This window comes from Nematolebias whitei, chromosome 19 (assembly GCF_014905685.2).
Source record: "Nematolebias whitei isolate Nwh7 chromosome 19, NemWhi1, whole genome shotgun sequence".
In the NCBI taxonomy this organism is placed as follows: Eukaryota; Metazoa; Chordata; class Actinopteri; order Cyprinodontiformes; family Rivulidae; genus Nematolebias; species Nematolebias whitei.
Window position 1 is genome coordinate 29,115,375 of NC_056516.1, and position 18,519 is coordinate 29,133,893.

General features: G+C 38.0%; 2 protein-coding genes and 1 pseudogene across 2 annotated transcripts in view; 1 reads left to right on the top strand and 2 right to left on the bottom strand.

Moving 5' to 3' along the window:
• Nucleotides 1–1,932: 1,932 nt before the first annotated feature.
• Nucleotides 1,933–6,418, top strand: LOC119425293 (annotated as a pseudogene).
• A 338-nt stretch (nucleotides 6,419–6,756) lies between these two features.
• LOC119425581 (trypsin-3) lies at nucleotides 6,757–10,715 on the bottom strand. Its single transcript, XM_037693111.1, has 5 exons — nucleotides 10,676–10,715; nucleotides 10,395–10,548; nucleotides 9,294–9,547; nucleotides 8,717–8,853; nucleotides 6,757–6,981 (listed from the first exon to the last, which is right to left on the bottom strand). The coding sequence occupies exons 1-5, from the start codon at nucleotides 10,713–10,715 to the stop codon at nucleotides 6,832–6,834; spliced, it is 735 nt and encodes a 244-aa protein (XP_037549039.1). The 3' UTR covers nucleotides 6,757–6,831.
• A 1,796-nt stretch (nucleotides 10,716–12,511) lies between these two features.
• Nucleotides 12,512–18,519, bottom strand: part of kmt2ba (lysine (K)-specific methyltransferase 2Ba) — a 33,523-nt gene continuing 27,515 nt past the window's right edge. Inside the window, exons 29-36 of the mRNA XM_037693386.1 lie at nucleotides 18,321–18,458; nucleotides 17,143–17,261; nucleotides 16,920–17,045; nucleotides 16,547–16,799; nucleotides 16,332–16,442; nucleotides 16,134–16,217; nucleotides 15,922–16,051; nucleotides 12,512–13,453 (exon numbers count right to left, since the gene is read on the bottom strand). Coding sequence (XP_037549314.1) covers nucleotides 13,178–13,453; nucleotides 15,922–16,051; nucleotides 16,134–16,217; nucleotides 16,332–16,442; nucleotides 16,547–16,799; nucleotides 16,920–17,045; nucleotides 17,143–17,261; nucleotides 18,321–18,458 — 1,237 coding nt within the window. The 3' untranslated portion in view covers nucleotides 12,512–13,177. The remainder of the gene's footprint in view (nucleotides 13,454–15,921; nucleotides 16,052–16,133; nucleotides 16,218–16,331; nucleotides 16,443–16,546; nucleotides 16,800–16,919; nucleotides 17,046–17,142; nucleotides 17,262–18,320; nucleotides 18,459–18,519) is intronic.

Here is an 18,519-nt window from a genome sequence, read left to right on the forward strand (position 1 = left end):
TGAACAACAGGTTGCAGCAAACGGAGCAGAAAACCAGCTGTGTTACAAATGTGTTCTGTAAACATATTATCAAAAAATATATTTTATATTCATCTGCAATATCAAGACATCCATTATTACAAGTTAGTGGCGCTAAAGAGTGACACACTGAACCTTTTTTGTATGATTTTAAGTTACAATAAAATCTCAAAAATAGGTTTAATAGACAAAAAGAACCAAAGCAAATATTTGGAAAAATCTGCTCAAATTTTTAATATTTTTTCTTTTCAAACGGCAGAACATCTGACTGAATACTTAAAGTAAAGCATGCCTTTTGTTGTTTCAGACTCACCTTAACTAGACATTTTTTATGCTAAAAAGGTACATTACAGATTTTATCACTGACAGTAAAGCTTTGTAATTCTGACAAATACTGTTATTGATCAATATTATTTTCTGTGACTCAGATCCAATAAATTAACTACCAGTATATTCTGTTGGCTTTTCACCTGTATGAGTCTGACAAATTTAAAAATCATTGCTCCTTGTAACTGGCATTTCTTTTCAATCATCTTTTCATTTTATATTTTAAATCACCAGAAACAAATAGTAACACCCACAATAATCAACTTTAGGAACAAACTACAGTATAAATTCACTCATTTAGACACTCTTCAATGTTGCTGAAAATGCTTATAAATATGATAAAATGTACATAAAATACATGTTGTTGTGTTCCTGAAAGTTATTGTGGATGTGGTTATCATGACAGATGATGGTTGCAGTAAATGTAACAATTTAATTTTGTAACTATTCTTTGTAAATGTAAAGAATAGGGAATTCCACAAACAGAAATTGCCAAAAATAAATAAATAAATAAATAAATAAAACTGGTCACCTTAGTTAGACAGCATTTTCAGCTGTCCTTGGATATCAATGTAATAAGGTTTGAGAGCTGTAATGAGGAAAACACTGAAATAAGTCGTGTGTATTCTTTTTTTTCAAAGTGCGCATTCTTTCTGGCAACCAAGGCTTTGTGCTTTATAGTTCAAATCAGATGAAATGGTAACTGTTAAAGTCAAACAACAACCAGAAAGGAAAATAGCATCATTTATTAAAAATAATGTTAAGTCATCTTCATTTTTCCAGACTCAAGTACATATCTTTTTCACCTAAACACCTTTGGAAGAGGGTGAAGCTTTTCAGCATTCAAATACAACACGAAGCGTATTTCTGGACCTCATTTGTAACTTTTTGGTAAAATATCAGAGTTACTGACCTTGTGAAAGTGTCTTTCTAACTAATGCAGACGGCTTCTTCTCTGCTGCCTTTTTCACCGAAATGTTCAAATCTGTTTGTAGAAAGGAAAATAGGCCAAGATGTTCAAGCGTCACAACACTACCCTCTGCTGGGTGACAACAAGCGCATACACCTTTGTCTCCTATAAAAAGGCTTTTTCAATACATTTACTATAAATTCGACCAAATAATTACCGTGTACTTAAAGAAGAATCACATTAGAATTGTTAAAAATCATTTGACGCTGAAGGCAGAGTTAAATCGCACTGTGGTGTCCGCCTTTTTTTAAAATGAGGACAGTCTCCTCAGCATCCTTCCTCCAGATGCTCCTCCGTGTTAGCTTCGGCTGCCTCGGGTCAACACTTCCACACCTGCGAGCCTGAATGATAAAAAAAAATAGGACACTTAATATTAGTGTCCAATTTAAACTATACGTGTATAAAAAAAACGATCTGAGGCGCAACGCTTTTTCCTAATATTAGCTGAATTTTCTGTAGCCAGATTAGCTAACCTTCCAGCTAATGCTAGCAAAAAAAAAAAAAAAAAGCTCCAACGTTTCTTGTGGCGCGAGCTTTGGTTTAATCATTAAAACTTTCAATTATGTCAGATAAATAAATAATAATAAGCTCACCTTAATTTACTATTTACCCTTTAGATGCCCAGTGTTACAGTAAAAGATAACCAGCAGGAATTAGTCAAGGCTTTGTCAGCTTTTCTTAAAAAGTAAGTGAGACATGACTGCGCAGGTTGAAATTCACCCGCCAGTCTCATGCTAACATGATGCTAATGACCGGAAGCTAAAGGCTAGCTACAGATTAGCTGAGGTTTTATAATGAGATATGATCATCATTGTTTATAGTTGTTTTTTTTTTTTACTTTAAATATTAATCCAGAGAAATAGCTACATTTTGGTTGCTATATTGATAAAAATATAAAATGTTGTGCGTTTTGGCTCCACTGGAACAGTATGATTGAATTTAAAGAAAGATTTTTAAAAAAAATTGTCAAACGTATATTTTATTTATACACAGAGGGAAAATTTGGTGTCATAGCAGCAGCCATAAAAATTCCACCATGATAATAAAATACAAAAACAGAAGCAGGAATATGAGTGTAAAAAATAAGATCCAAAAGGTACCATTACTATCGTATGTTACTAATAATACCAGCGCCAATAACATTGATAATAATGAAAATGGCAACAGTAAATGCAACAATATTTACATTTTTAATTATATTTAATATTCATACCTTTCATGCTAGGATTTCAGACTAAGATCATCTTTATGTTGAGACATTATGGAGTTGTAGCCACCTTCTCCTTTCGGCAAACAATGATAATAACATCAATACAGAATATTAAGACTTCTTTAAAAACTGAAGCTATACAAATGGTGTGATATATAATATTTGTGCACAATAACACAAATATATGTAAATATATTTGTGTGTTTATATTTGTACTATGTTCTGAAATGAAAATTACAAGATGATTTCATAATTTTACTCATGACAGAATGATTCTAGGATTTTGTTTTCACCATTTGATGTTAAAAAGAAGCTATTATTTGCATTTTTTATATATTTAATATTATGAATGCTTTACAAAGCTTGGGTACAATGTGGCAGTTTTGTATCTATAATTTGTTCTTTTCCATCCTTTTCTGTAGCCTCGTTATTGTGACATGAGAAAACATGCGTCTTGTAAAACTGTTATATGCGCGTGAAATAAAAATTAAGCTTTTGTGAACAGATTTATGTTCTCAGATTCTACATAAGCTCACGTTAAAAATCATCTCGGCTAAATCACAATAAAGCCTTATTTTATCATTGAGCTTATCAATCTTACCTTTATTTAAACTGGTGTGCCTGAAGAGTGTAAGAGGATACATATATGTGCAGATATTTTTACTATATTTTTTTTCCATTATTACAGTCCATTCAGCATGAATTAACATTTTTAGGTCTGGCAAACTAAAGGTCCCAGAGTGGGTTGATACTGTGAAGCTCACCAGGCACAAGGAGCCGGCTCCATGTGATGACAACTGGTTTTACATCAGAGCAGGATGGTTACATTACAGTTCCATAATGCATCAGTTCATCCACACAATTAAAACAGAAGCTAAAATACTTGCTAGAGCCCATATGGATTCCTTTTGTTCCAAGATCTTGACTATAATTTTAAATTACCTTGTTTGACTCAGTTTCTCTACGAATTTTTGAGCTTTTTCGTGAATCTTTAGGTTTCATAATCCTGCAGAAATAGTTGTAATGTTAAACTGTTGACTTACACAACATGTACAGTAGAAACACACATGGCCTTGTGCTGATGTGAACGTTATCTACTAGGACTTATAAGAGGAAAAAATGTCAGACGTGAGATAAGCTGGAATGTGAGCGTTCATACAGTATCTTTCAGGTGAAAAAGTCACATATTTATTGCAACATACAGCATAAAGTCAGTCTCCCCACCATCACAGACATCTACATCTCCAGATGCAGGAAGAGGGCCACCTGCATCATGAAGGACCCCACTCACCCAGCACACACACTTTTTGCCCCGCTCCTCTCAGGAAGGAGGTTAAGGAGCATTAAGTGTAGAACCACTAGACAGAGGAACAGCTTCTACCCTGAGGCTGTTAGACTCATGAATATCTAACCAGGATAATCACTGTGATCAATCACATCATGTTGCTGATTTATTTCATGCTGTTGTTCATTTGTTCTCATCTGCTCACACAGACTCGTGTTTGTGCTGCTGTTCGGCATATTGTTTTTAGTGCTTAGTTTAACGCTTTTCTTAGTTCATATCTTAGATCCTATTACTGTTTTTCTTTTACATTTTAATTAGGCCTGTCACAATAAACAAGAAATCAATTAATCTCATGATCACTAAAAATGATTGACCTCATTTTCATTTATTGACTTTATCGTTACTTCATGTCTCTCTCTTTCTACTGAAGACACTGGATGACGAGGCTCAACTCCACTGTCTTCATTGACCCCTCCCTTTCTCTTTAAAATCAGTTTTAACCGTCCAAAATACTGTTTTTGGATCATTAAAAGCAGCTATGCTCAGAAGCTAAGCTACGAGCTAAGGTAACATGCCGACCTTGAGAAAAGACTTCCGTCTTGTCGAAGCTCCAAAATTCACAGTTGAAACCTGTGCCTTCGTGTAAAAAGTTGTTTTTCTCTGCAAAAAGAAGCTGAAAATTGGTTTACTGATTTTTTTTATTAAAAGCTTTGTGTGAAAAATGCTATGCTAAATATCTCAAACCACACCGAGCATCCGCCATTTTGAGAACCAAAAAAACAAGAAGGAGAGACAGCCCATGTCACATCAAGGGTCCGCCCTCCCATTTTTCTTACAGAGAAGCGCTGCTCGCTCCCTCACTATCCATCCTTCAGTTCAAACTGTCTTATATTGCCAGGTACTACACTCAAAACAAATTAACCAACATTTTTTTCTTAAATTTGACAATAATTACTAATTATTGTCAAATTTCAAACAATATTATTGTTTATCACAATAATTTCTGAGACAATCACCTAGCAAAATTTGTTATCGTGACAGGCTTAATTTTAATACTTTTGTTGGATGTAACTGGGACCCTGTGTACGCAATTTCGTTCCACCACATGTACCACATGTGGTGTATACGAGAAATAAAGATCCTTGAATCCTTGAATAAAGCTATTTCCCACGTCACCAGCATCAACAGCTCGTCACTTCTATCTGCGAGGAGGTGTGGACGTTGGCTCCATGATCAAGATTTACGGAGGGCGTCAGCGGAACGTGTATGCCCCGCCCACTTCATCATGGGCTCCAGGAAGTGGCACGTAAAGTCCTTCAGGCTCTCAAGGGCCTCAAGATGGTGGAGAAGGATCCAGATGGGTAAGAAAAGTGAATTCAGAGGATAATGTGTGTGCTGATTTCCACGATTCACTGAAGCGATTGGATTTGTGATCGCAGCGGCCGTCGACTGACTGCTCAGGGCCACAGAGACCTGGACAGGATTGCTGGTCAGGTGGGTATTGTTTTTAAACATCTATTATTGTTTATAAGGATTTATTATATAATATGATGTAATATAATCTAATAGAGCAGAGTATAGTTTAATATAATAAATAAATTGCTATTGAACTAAAGCTAAGCTAGCTTAGCATTAGCTAAATTCTGCAAAAATGAACTGTTAACTAAAAGTTAAAGTTAAAACATGCTAAACAAAAGCTCAAATCAGCAAAACAGTAGCTAAAATGAGAAAAAAACTACAGCTAAAAAATAAAATTAGCTAAGTCATGCCTCAAAACTAACATTAGCAAAGTTGTAGCTAAAAGCTAAACTTAGCAAAGCAGTAGCTTAAAGCTAAATATACAAAATCCTACTTGAAAGCTAAAATTATCTAAGCCATTGGTAAAATGTTAAATTATCAAGACTGTAGCTAAAAGGCAAAAATAAGCAAGAAAATAGCTAAAAGTTTAAAGGCAATTTAAGTGGACAAAAATATATCAAGTTTTCTGAAATAGATTTCAGAGTTTTTATTTTTATTTTTATTTAAGAACTGAAGTAACCGTAATTTATATCAAAGGGAAACAATTTTTATAATTACACAATTCTAAAAAGTAAAAGTTACATATATTAATAATCACAGCACACAGTATTCCAGATACACCTAAATGTTTTGATGTATGAATTATTAAAATACCACAAAATATAAAATATGGAAGTAGTTTATGAAAATACTTATAAACCATAAACAGAAAACAATCGTGTTATGCTTTATTCACGCAATTACCTTTGAGAAATTTTGATGTGTTTGCCCTTAAAATAATCAACACTGAAACCCTTAAAGGTATAATTTTTTTGTCAATAAAACCCTCTTTGTGTTCATACAAAACATTTACCTCTAATTTTTATTTTTTTTTCAAAAGAGCAGTCCCTTCAGAGACATCACATGTTCCTCCTCTTTTCTGTTTTGCCTGTAAATATTGTGTGGTAAATAACTGTGTTTACGAAGTGATTTTGTGTATTTAGTTTCTGTTATGTTATGGCTGCAGCAGTGTTCCCTCTCCTCTTTTCTCTCATATGTTCAGGTTGCCTCAGCAAACAAGAAACAGTGAAGTTTACAAAGCACTGTCTGAGGAAAGCATGCAGAGAGCACAGACAAGGAAATATATTTACTTTTACAGCTTATTTACTCGAGTTTGCTTGCCTCCCACACTTGAGCTCCATCTTCACTTCATGCAGATGCATGAATTTGTGTTGCAGTGCAATGCAAATGAAATGTGTGCCAGTTTCTGCCTTAAAGCTGAGATTTCATAACAAGCAAAAATGAGCATGTTAATGTAAAACTGGGAAAACTGCAGAAAATACTAAACAAAGCCAACATGTCCAAGCAGGTGTTTTTATTTATTTCCACTGTTGTGTTAGCAGAATATTTTCAATTTTGTTAATTAATTGTGTAAGAATTAAACAGTAACACGTCACATGTTCCAGCTAAACTTTGGGGTTAAAATGTTGGTTTATTCGGGGATGTAGAAATGGCTGCAGGTGTTTAGTTGCTGGACATTATGGACTTTATCCAGCTGTTGTAGCGACACACACGGGCGTAGACGCTGGGGTGTCCCTGCATGGCACAGTCATAACCCCAGGACACGACTCCCTGCAGCTGACCGCCACACACCAGAGGACCACCAGAGTCACCCTGCAGATGCAGACAAAGAAATAATTGTGTGAAAGTTTATGAAGCATTCACACTATTGTGATCCATTTTTCTTCTGTACGCTTTTCAGTGCGTTTCTCCTCCTGCAGTTTTCAAGCTACTTCAACAAATCAAATATCAAAACATTCAGCTCTTTCAGGACAATCCTGCTATGACTCTTGGTATTGATGCAACTTTAGCTTTTTTTTTTTAAATATTTAGCCTTTTCTGCCATGTTTTTTCTCATGGAAAATGAATTGAGCGCATTTTACATCCTTCAGATCTTTAGATCTGTTTACAACCTTTTATTGCTCCTTTCACATTTTGTTCTGGTTCAGCTTCTTTCATCTTCCTTGTGCAATTTTTAAAAAAATCTGTTTTCAGCTAATTTCAGCTGCTTTGTGCTCCTTTCAGATTCTTTCTGCTAATTACACCGTTTTTGTGCTTCTTCTAAATTTTTTCTGCTAATCTCAGCTTGTTCTGCTCCTTTCAGCTTATTTCTGCAAGTTTCAGCTTTTTCTACTATTTCAGATACTATATAGCTGTTTCATGCAGATTTAAGCTTTTTCAGCTAATTCCACATTTTTTGCACTCATTTCAACATTTTTCAGCCTAATTCAGCAAAAATGTGCTCTCTCCACTTCCTTATAGTAATTTCAGCTTCTTTCTGCCTTTTTAAATACTTTTCAGCTGTTTTTTGTTGTTGTTGCTAGTTTCAGCTTTTTTTCTGGATAATCTCTACTTTTTTGTGTTCATTTCTGCTTCTTTCAGCCTAACTGGGCAAACATGTTCTTTCTGCTTTCTTCTGCTAATTTAATTAATTCAACCTTTATACACGTTAGTCCCATTGAGCCTCGGGGACTCATTTACAAGAGAGCTGAATTTTAACAAAGAATGATGACAACAGTGGACAACAACGACAACAACAGACAATCATAAAGGATGCGTACATTTTTTTTTAACAAGTGAAAATAACAATTGTAACTTTTTTTTTAGCTGATTTCCTTATTTTTGTGCTAATTTTTGCTTATTTGAATCTAATTCAGCAAATATGTGTTCTTTCTGCTTTCTTATGCTAATTTAGGCTTGTTCTTTCATTTCAGCTACATTTCAGCATGTTTTTTTTAGCTACTTTCAGCCATTTTTCAGCAAGTTCTTCTGTAACAAGCATTTGCACTGCATTTTCGCCAGAAATGCAATTTCTCTATTTCTGATTTACAATTTATTTGTTGCTTTTATTTTATTGCACAGAAAGTCCACTAGTCTTCTCTTTTACTGAATTACTACCAAATGCACTTGAACAGTATTTGCACACACTTTGCTGTCAGTTCAGACAGATAAGAGTACTTTTCATTATGCACCAGTCAGCCATAACTTTGACCGTTTGCATACAATGCTGACCAGACCACCCAATTGTTTAAGAGGATAGTCCTTTGAGTCCATTCATTTATTCTGCTTGTGCCAAATCATACTTGCTTCTCACAAAATATTGGTCACCAATAAACATTACATTTGAAGCTTTCTTAGCAGAACATCATACATCGATACTACCACCAGCCAGTGGTCATAAGGTTATGCATGTTAGAGGATAATTTCCAATTAGGAATACATTCTTATTGAATAGTTTATAGCATGAGTTATAAATTAAACTTATTTAAAAAACACAACTGATGTGTTACAGCAAACTTAATTATTTGCCACTCGTGAAAGCGGTGAAGCACTTGCAGTGTTTGCTCACCTGGCAGCTGCTGGCACCTCCTTGCATGAATCCAGAGCACACCATGTTCTCTGTGAAGAGATGGGGGTAGGCGTTCCTGCAGATTCTGTCGTCAATGATTGGCTGCCTCAGACACTGGAGTCTGTCAGGGTAGCTGCCTGGGAAGTGAGAATCATCGTGGTTTACTTGTATATTGGAACACCAACGCAGTCCAGTTTCATTTAAATTCAAAGTATAAATAGTAGAAAGTGAAATTTGTAATTTAGAGAATGGGACATTAACAGTTTTAGGATTAAGGTTAAAACTGTATCACATGGTAGGTTTTGAAAGTGTTGGACAAATTTTACGAGTTAAAAATTAATGATAGGGATTCACTGATATTGTTTCACTCAGACGATCAAAAAGTTGCAACAATTTGGACAGTTTGCCATGATACCATTGGAAAAAACTGGCTGAATTTTACTGGTTATAACTGAACGCCTCTCTCTGAACATTAAGGCTCGTCTAAGGTTAAAACAACTTCCTGTTGCCTTCTAATGTTTCAGTACAGTTAACAGTGACCTCAGAGACTTTTAACCTCTTCTCTGACTCCACTCACTTCCGCTGGCAGACGTGTTGCCCCATCCGGACACCAGGCAGTTCTCGTCGGCCACGGGGCAGCGGGAGGGCAGGGACACCGTCTGGACGTAGCCGTTGAGGGTGGCAGGGCGGCTCAGCTTGATCAGCATGATGTCGTTGTCCAGGTTGTAGCTGTTGTACTGAGGATGCCTGATCAGCTTGGCGGCGTCAATCCACTGCTCGGTGCCTTCGTTCACAGCGATGTTGTGCTCACCAAGACGCACCTGGAGGTAGCTGGTAAAGACAAAAAAAAAAAAGAAAAGAAAACTTAAACACCATGCTCCCTTATTTCAATACTCCTGCTGCTTGAAAAACATCCTGAAAAGTATCAATTTTAAATTATCTGATCCACCGGATGGATTTTATGAAACATCGGAAAGTAATAATTTAATATAAGTGACCTTATCGTACATAAAAATGGCTATAACTCAATAAATTTTACAGCTGTTGAGCTAAAGTTTGGTGTGGTAGTAGCTGAGACTCATCCCCAAAACATACAACATTAACTGCTGGCATCAACATGGTCTGTTAGCAAAATATCTTATTAACCACTAGATTGAATTTAGTTAGACTGGACTTATTTGGAGGCAACGCAATACAAGATGGCCTCCGCAGCTAATCGCCATTAGCCGAAACAAAAATGGCGGTAACGCAGTCAGTTTTACAGATATGAGCTCAGATTTGGTGTGGTAGTAGCTAAGAGTCATCCTCAAAACATGATCTGAGCAGTAGACATTGTGCAACGTCTTTGCTGAAAACTTTGACACTAAATGTTATATTTAAACACAGACTTTAGCAAAATATTTTATTCACCAAATTTAGTATTTGGTGTAGTAGTTGAGTCAACCTCAACACATATGCTGAGCTCTGGCAGATCTTGTGAGATCATAGTGCATGAGATTATGCATAAGAAGGTTTGATAAGATGCATTTGTTCAAATAATGCATTTTTTTATTACTAAGTGCTGGAAATTAATTTATACTTTTGTATCCAGCCCTGTTGCTCATCCTGGCTTTGCTCGTGTGTAATAATCTCTCACTGCAAATAATACATTGGTCAAAATGTGTCTTCTTGCACTTACGACTGGTAGCAGTGAGCAGCGGAGATCACCCACAGGCTGGAGATGAGAGATCCACCACAGAAGTGGTATCCAACGTTCAGAGACACCTGGTAGGGAACAGAGTTTCTGGGACACTCGTATCCCCCGACAACCTTCTCATCCTCAGCTGCAGCAACTGGCAGAGCAAGTGATTTAATGTGTATAACATTAAAAAAAGAGTAAAACATACAGGCACAAAGCAAGCAATGAGCAATCTCAGTGGGAGTAAGTACACAAATACAAATAAAAAATCTGTTTCTTACATGCTGCTTTAAGAAAAAGCAGGAACACCAGGGCCTTCATGTTGACGTCTGGATGTGACTTCGGCTCACACTGGAGCTCGTTTTAAACTCCCGTCCTGCTGTTTGCATGTCATACTTCTCACAGTTCACGAGGCAAGAAGTGATGGGAAAGAGCCATATGGCTGCAGGCATCAGAAAACCTTGACTGATGTTGAAAAAGAGACAAGCTGCCACTTCAGGCAAAATTCTTGATTTGATGTTATGTAATCAGCCATTACACTGAAGTCTGTTTCAGCAGAAGCTGTTTAAAGTTTGCTGATCAGAAACCATGACAGTTTAGGTTTTTTTTTTTTGTGCATTATGGGATAAAACAGTCGTTTCGTGTTGTTTGGTTAGAAATATTTTAACAGAGGATTTGTTCAAAAGTCGAAGTCAACTCAGCAGCAAGAACATCCATCGTGATTCCCAGTAAACCATCTAAAACCTGATAAGATAACCTCTGGTTACAGACCCTTAAAGTGGTCAGTCAGTTCTGTGGAAAGGTTATAAACAATATCTTACCTGTTGTAGGACGATTGAACCTGCTTAGAGAAACAACATTTAATTGTGACTGGATTAATGAGCTTAACAGCTGGTTCACAAGATTTAGAATTACTTTACATAAATTAAAGGCTGTGTGTAGTTAAAAGTGTGCATGCATGCTGCTGTTCAGACCAGTTTTAACGCGCAAAAAACAATTACCGGTAAATATTTTACTAACTGGAGAAATGCCGAGTTTCAAATGACTGCTGAAATTTGCTGAGGAAGCTGCAGAACATTAACTAAAAATGATAAAAGCTAGCAAAGTGCTAACTACAATGAGCAAAAAAATGAACAGCTAAAAACTAAAACAGCAAAAGCTAATGTATTGGAACTGTAGCTACAAGCTAAATGGGACAAAAGGCTAACTAAAATTTAGCTGTGCCAAAAGGCTAAAACTCAAAGTAGCAGAAGTAAAAACTTAAAAGTAGCAGCGGATTAAAACGAAATAACAGTACAAGCATGCTGAAGAGTTCAGAAAATGTTTTAAAAGAAATTCAAGATTTAAATGCATGTTTGTGGGGAAATATTTGTAAAGTTAGACAGGCTGAAAAGTATCAAATTCAAAAAAGCCAAAAATCCTTAACCCGTCATCTGAATAAGCTTTAATTTATAAAAGTCTAAAGAACGTACAAAACATGGAAGTGCATATAAAAGGTACAGAAAATGGTAAATCTAAAAGCGTGTGATTTCATTTTAGCATCTTTAACAAGTTTGGCTGGTTAAAAACACTAGCAAGAGGTGAACTTTGAACACGTTTTTATTGAACATAAATAAAAAAAATGAAGGTAAAAAAATACGTAACAGGTTTAGAAATTTTTTGTACAACTATTTACAAGCACAAGATCATAGTGAGCTTTTAGGTTTAAAAGAAATTTGCACAAGAAATTTATTCCAACCAAAAGTTCCCTACCCTCGTATACAACCAATATCTGGATGTGGTTCTTCAATGAGCTCCTGTTCATAATAATTTTCAACTTTATTAGTATTTTTGTATCATCAATGTATGATGATTGGGGGGAGTAATTGGGTGAAAGTGAGTTATGTTTAAGTATAATTACAAAATCTTGCTTCATAACACAGTTGAGGTAGCTCACCTGAGACAACCATGAACAGGAGAAAAGGGTATAAAAAAAGGAAGTTTTATTTCAGTAAATCAGCTTTCACTTATAAATCGCAGCTGAAAAGCTCAAACACATTTTTATCATTTTGTGAAATAGACATTTATTGTTCAAATATACAAAAACTCATGGACTGCAGGGTAAGATCACCCCTTTTTTGAAAAGTCACGCTTATGAGCGTTAAAATGCACAACAGAATGACAAGAGAACAGAATATAACTGTGGGATAAAAACACTCAGATCGGCTCGGACAAACAAGATGATTAATAAAACATAACATTTATTGGGGGGGGGGGACCTCACCAGCACCTGAAATATCAAAGTCCCTGCTCACCAGTGAAGTTAAAATGTAGCTGCTCTACAAACGTACACAAGGTGCTTCGAGTGTAATGTGTTTACTTTGTGTGGAAATGAAAACGTGCCCTGCCTGCTGCGACGGCGATGCTGCCAGGGAAGTTTGTGCCAAAGTAAGGTGCCGAAAAAAAAATTCCCCTCGTCCTCCTCTTTGACCTCCTGTTCGCAGAGACGCGCCGTCTGCAGCACAGGAGTGAATCCCTCTTTACAAAGTAATGACTGCAATCAGCTTCTGCTCACCGTTTGTAGGTGTGGGTAATAACCAGTCCAGACCCGGAGGTCACCAACACCTGAAGAGCGTGACAGGAAACGACAAAACAGTACAGAAAACCTAAAAACACTACAACTATCCACCGCTCTGATACCATCGAATTCGTCCCCAGATGTCATTGATGGCTCGTTTTTTACGACTCCGTGTTTCTATTCTTCTAATAGCTTCAACGCCGCAGCCTCCTTCAGGTTAACGGTACTAATTGAGGTAGCGGCGGCACCGCCTCGCACCGCAGTTGCAGCGCAGCTTGCTCTCGTCGTCCTCGATCGGGAACTTGTAGTCGTAGGTGAGCTCTTCACCCCGGTAGATCTTCCTCAGCGCGAAGATTACGATGTGCTTGCGGCCGTCCACGTTGATGACGCGGGAGTAGCAGTTCGGCTCGCAGGAGTGGTTGATGAAACGAGCAGCGTTGCCTTGGATTGTTGCGTCCACCACGTCGAAGTCGTCGATGCGGAACATGTAGCAGCCGATGCCCTGGTGGAAAATGACAAACACTAATTCTTTTAGCCACTACAAGTTATGATATTCACTTAATTCCAAACTAAAACTGAATATCTTCTGCAATTTTACTGAATGCATTGGCTCGAGTTCTGCTCATCGAATAGCGTTGAAAGCCTGAATATCCTTTTCTACTTCTAGATGCACTGAGTGTGCGCTTCTGTTATCTACTCTAACTGGAGAGGACACTGCTCCTCGTCTTGTTTGGGGTAGGACCTACTTCACTTGCTCACTCCTGCTAAAAAGGACTTAAAAGCCTTATCACAACTTACCGTATTTATTAGTATATAATGCGATCCCTCATTTTTTTTTTAGCTTAAAAAGCATAAAAAATCTAATCCTTGTATAATTCTACACCTAATTTCATACAAATGTCAAGATTTTTCAGCCATCAGTATACTTATCAATGAAATGATCATATGATGATTCTTGTATGATTTTTATTTATTTTATGTTAACAACGCCGGCGTTTAGAGCGTGAACACATGTTCTAGCAGAAGACTTTGTACAGTCAACCAGAGGGTGCTAGGGGGAAGCACTGCTAGGGTGGTGATGTTACCTGTGGCACTTAGCTTTACTTAGCTTTGCATAACTTTGTGTAAGTCACTATTCTCCTGTACACGTTTTGTGTGGTGGAAATTTACACCTGTGTATAATAAGACCCCCCCCAAATTGATGATTTATACATGAATAAATACGTTAGTTGGCCAGGAGGCTATTAATGCTAAACTGGAACTCTGCAGCTCCAACAACAAGCCGGATTAGAGGTCCTTTATTTTCTTAAATTTGGAAAAATCAGACATTTAAGGCTGCATCATTTGAAATAACCTGAACCCCCTTTTTGTTCTACGTTCACAGTACAGGTTGTCAAATAATTCTGAACAGAGTACCACAGCCATGTGTCTTAATGTGTGTGTGTGCGCTCAAGGTTATACAGTAGTCCCTCGCTACTTCGCGGTTTGTTTATCGAGGACTCGCTGTAGCAGCACAGTCAGCATGGATTTTTAAAATTTAAAATAATTTTAAAAAATTTAGCACCTGCTGCACATTTGTGCAACCCATACTGCAGGATAAGCTTCCTGCTGCAGCTGATCAGCGTTCTCCATGCAGAGTGGAGAAGTGGGTGCTGCCATGAGCACTTGCAGGCGGCAAAGAGCAGATGAGGCAGAGCTGAAATCATAACAATCTGTGCTCTTTTAAAGGGTTTAGAAACGTTGTTTAAATTATTGCAAGAGTATGGGAAGGGTTTAAAATGCCTCAATATATTTATATACAAATACTAAAAGAAACTACTACTTACTACTTGTACTATTATCTCTACTTCACTGTTTTTCACTTATCGCTGGTTTTCAGGGTGCGATAAACGAGGGACTAATGTATATAAAAATACAAAAATAAACTACTTACTACCTGTACTACTATTCCTACTTGGCGGTTTTTCACTTATCGCGGGTCTTCAGGGTACAGCTCCCATGCAATAAACGAAGGACTACTGTGCAGTAAAAATATATTGACCCACGCCTACATTGTATCCATCCATCCATTTTCTTTACCCACTTGTTCCATTTTGGGTCACGGGGGTCGCCGGTGCCCATGTCCAGCAATCTGTGCGAGGGGCGGGGGACACCCTGAACGGGTCGCAAGTCCATCACAGGGCCACAGAGAGACAAACGAGACAAACAACCATTCACTCTCTCACTCACACCTAGGGACAATTTAGAGTTACCAATCAGCCTAACATGCATGTTTTTGGTCTGTGGGAGGAAACCCACGCATGCACGGAGAGAACATGCAAACTCCACCCAGAAAGGCCCCTGGACCGGGGTTTGAACCAAGGACCTGCTTGCTGAGAGGCAGCAGCTCTACCAGTTGCGCCACCGTGCTGCACGCCTACATTGTATTTCAGCTTTAATTTTTTTTAACCAATTTGAGCATTTTGTGCTGTTTCTTGATTCAACATGATCTTTCCTCAAGCTAACTTTTACTGTAGAGTTGAGTCAGCTCATCTGCAGAGGAGCTCAGCATTGAAAATCTTGTTGCTCTGTCATTCTTCTCAAGCTGCTGATAGAGCTGTCACTCTTCTCAGAGCGCATAACGAGGGGTTGTACCAGCAGCTGCAGCACGAGGAGATCAGCTGCCTACACTTTGTAGAAAATCTTGTAAGCATGTGTCTGTTTGCATCACAGCATGTGGTGAGATAATTCTTGCATGCAGCTCCACCTGGGAAGTTGACACGCTGTGAACCCTGCCTTATTAGTTTTTTTTGTTTTTTTTTACCTAAAAGAAAAGATCAACTAAAGAGAGAAACTAAACATTATTTTAATTAACTGATGTGAAGTTGCAGTTTCAGCAAACTTCTCATAGTTAAAAACATTTTACTTGTGGAAAAGGTGCTATAAATTCACAGAACTAGACAGAGTTTAACGACCCAATCTCTAACTAACCTTGCTGTCGTAGTATTTCTCTCGTTTATCGGTCAGAACAGCGCGAATGACCGTGCCGGCATATTCGATCACCATCTCTCCAGAATCGATGTTTCTTTTACAGAAGAGTCCTCGACCGTGAATTGCAGATCTACGAAGCAAAGAGAGAAATTCACGAGTTAATAATGCAACCATGGATCAAGTTTGTTATTTTTCTTTGTTGTTGTACTTACCTGTAAACGCCCACTGCTTCTTTAGAGATCTTTTCCAGGTGTCTGAACCTCATCGCCATGGGGAGCTCGGTGCTAGTAGCTCGCCTGAAAAGAGGGAAATAAAAATGTTTATGTTTTCAACATGGAAAGACATCTGCTACTTTCTTTTAGGCAGGTTCCAAATAAAATAGACAAGTGGCAATGATTTCAGTAACTAACCTAGAGGCTTTGAAGGGAAATTCATCATCATCTTCATCGAAGGGACCTATAAAATCAGGGAGAGCTCTGTGTTGTGACGCCAGGAAGTTGAACATGTCAAACGTTGCTTTCCTGGATAAAATAAAGGGGGGGGGGGGGGGGAACAGCATAAGTGTCTATTGAAGCGTCTGTTAAAAGTATTCATGTGCTTTTAAAAGCAGAAATTGTGTCCGCACCGTGTGTAGACTTCTGTTCGTGCGCAGCCGCTTGGGTTGAGAGGCAGCTCCTCCTCGACGTCGTCACAGCGGTGGAAACGGAAGCGGTGCTGTCTGCAGTGAGTGGCGCCTTCCAGCTGCTCCAGCAGGAAGATGACGGCATCGTGGACGACGCCAAGCATCCGCGGCCCGCTCATCACGCCCAGAGGAAGCTGCTTCAGGTGGAAGTCTGCTCGGGCTTCAAGCACGCCGTCAATCACAGCACGCCAGGCAACTGAAGAAGAGATAACGGAGTATGGTGAGACACACACAGCTCTTTTTTGCATGAGATATGTTTTTAAATTTGAATATTGGGCAAACAAGGCTATTTATAAAGTAACAAAACATCTCCTACCCTCTATGCTGTTAGCCTTAACGCTAAAGCCATCCTCGCTGGTGATTTCAAAACGCAGGTGAGGCTGATTCATACGCGTCTTCTTTCTGTTTTTCAGTGCCGAGACTTCTTCTTCTGAGCTAAAACCTGGGGATTAAGGGCAAATAGGGACCATTTTTTACCTTTTCTTCATATATATTCAATATTTACATAGAAAGAAAAAATAATACAACCCCAAACAAACCTGTATAGGGGCCCCACTCAGACAGGTCTCCGTGGCGAGCGCTGACCCAGGTGTCCGTTTTAACCTTGGGATGAGGGTTGGATTGTGGGAATGAAGGTGAACTTGGAGCCCGAGGATGCCTGGACAAAAGGCACAGATGAGAGCACGAAAAACAACTTGTAATCAAATACATTTAAGGAAAATGTCAATAGTCAATTACCGCATTTTTCATCGTACACGTCGCTAGGCCCTATAAGTCGCATCAGTCCAGATATGTCTAATAAAGTGGAAAAATTCATAAATATGTCACTTTGTCGTATACGTTGCATCTATTATGCGTCACCGCTGATGCTTCGCGTTTGTTACACGTCACCGCTGACCATCCGGAAATGTGGGCCGGTGTTGTGCCAAAAATCGATGGGCTGCCAAATGGCAGCAGTGGGAGCGTGCACAGGAGGACTTTAACAAGAATTTAACAAGATTAACACTTAAAAACAATTATTTGTTTGCTTGAAATTATAGTAAAGGTGTGTCTCAGTCTAACTTTTGCTTAATAAATGCACTTTGAGGGTCAAATCAGCTTCATTTCAAAACTCGATACGTGGAAACATGAACGCGCAGAGGGCAACTCACTATTTATTAGAAATTTAACAATATAACTACCTAAAACAATTATTTGCTTGCTCGACTTTATAGTAAAGGTGTGTCTCAGTTGAACTTTTACTTAATAAATGCACTTTGACGGTCAAATCAGCTGCATTTCACCGGGACGGCGCAGCGAAATTAAGCTGATTCGGTTGCTCTAGGCAGACGACAGTGGCAAGCTATGGCAAGCCAATTGTGTCATTATTAGCCACGTTTACTTATTACATGATACAATGGCATGCCTTACTATTCAACTGCCATCTAGTGGCTGAAAATGGTAGTGTTCAATATTTTCAGTCAGAATGAATGAAAACGGTCATATCTCAGTCAAAAATTGGTTTATAAATATGGGAAAAATCCATAAATCTGTCGCTTCGGCCTACAAGTCACAGGACATGCAAATTATGCAAAATAAAATAAAATAAATCCACGACTTATAGGATGAAAAATACGGTATTTAAATTATTATCACCAAAGAGCAACAATTTGCTTCTTTTGAACTTGACAGCACAGCAACCAGTTTTTATATAAAGTTTGCAATAAAGCAAACTCACCTGCATGGCATGGGAGGTTTAAGAGGAGCAGGAGGTGGTGAAGCTGGGCTCTTCACTGGCTCAGGTTCAGACATGATCTCCTGATTCAGGTCAAGGACTTCATTTATCGTTGGAGCTTTCATTCTAACACTTTTTGCCCTGAAAAAAAAAAAAAAAAAGACGGCAATTCCTCAGTTTAATATCGCAGAGAAAATATAGT

Coding starts and splice junctions, on each gene's coding strand:
- LOC119425581 (XM_037693111.1), bottom strand. CDS start 10,715: ATGAAGGCCCTGGTGTTCCTGCTTTTTCTTAAAGCAGCAT. Junction 8,854..9,293: donor CAACACGTCTGCCAGCGGAA/GTGAGTGGAGTC, acceptor CTCACTTCCCAG/GCAGCTACCCTGACAGACTC. Junction 6,982..8,716: donor GAGGTGCCAGCAGCTGCCAG/GTGAGCAAACAC, acceptor CTGCATCTGCAG/GGTGACTCTGGTGGTCCTCT.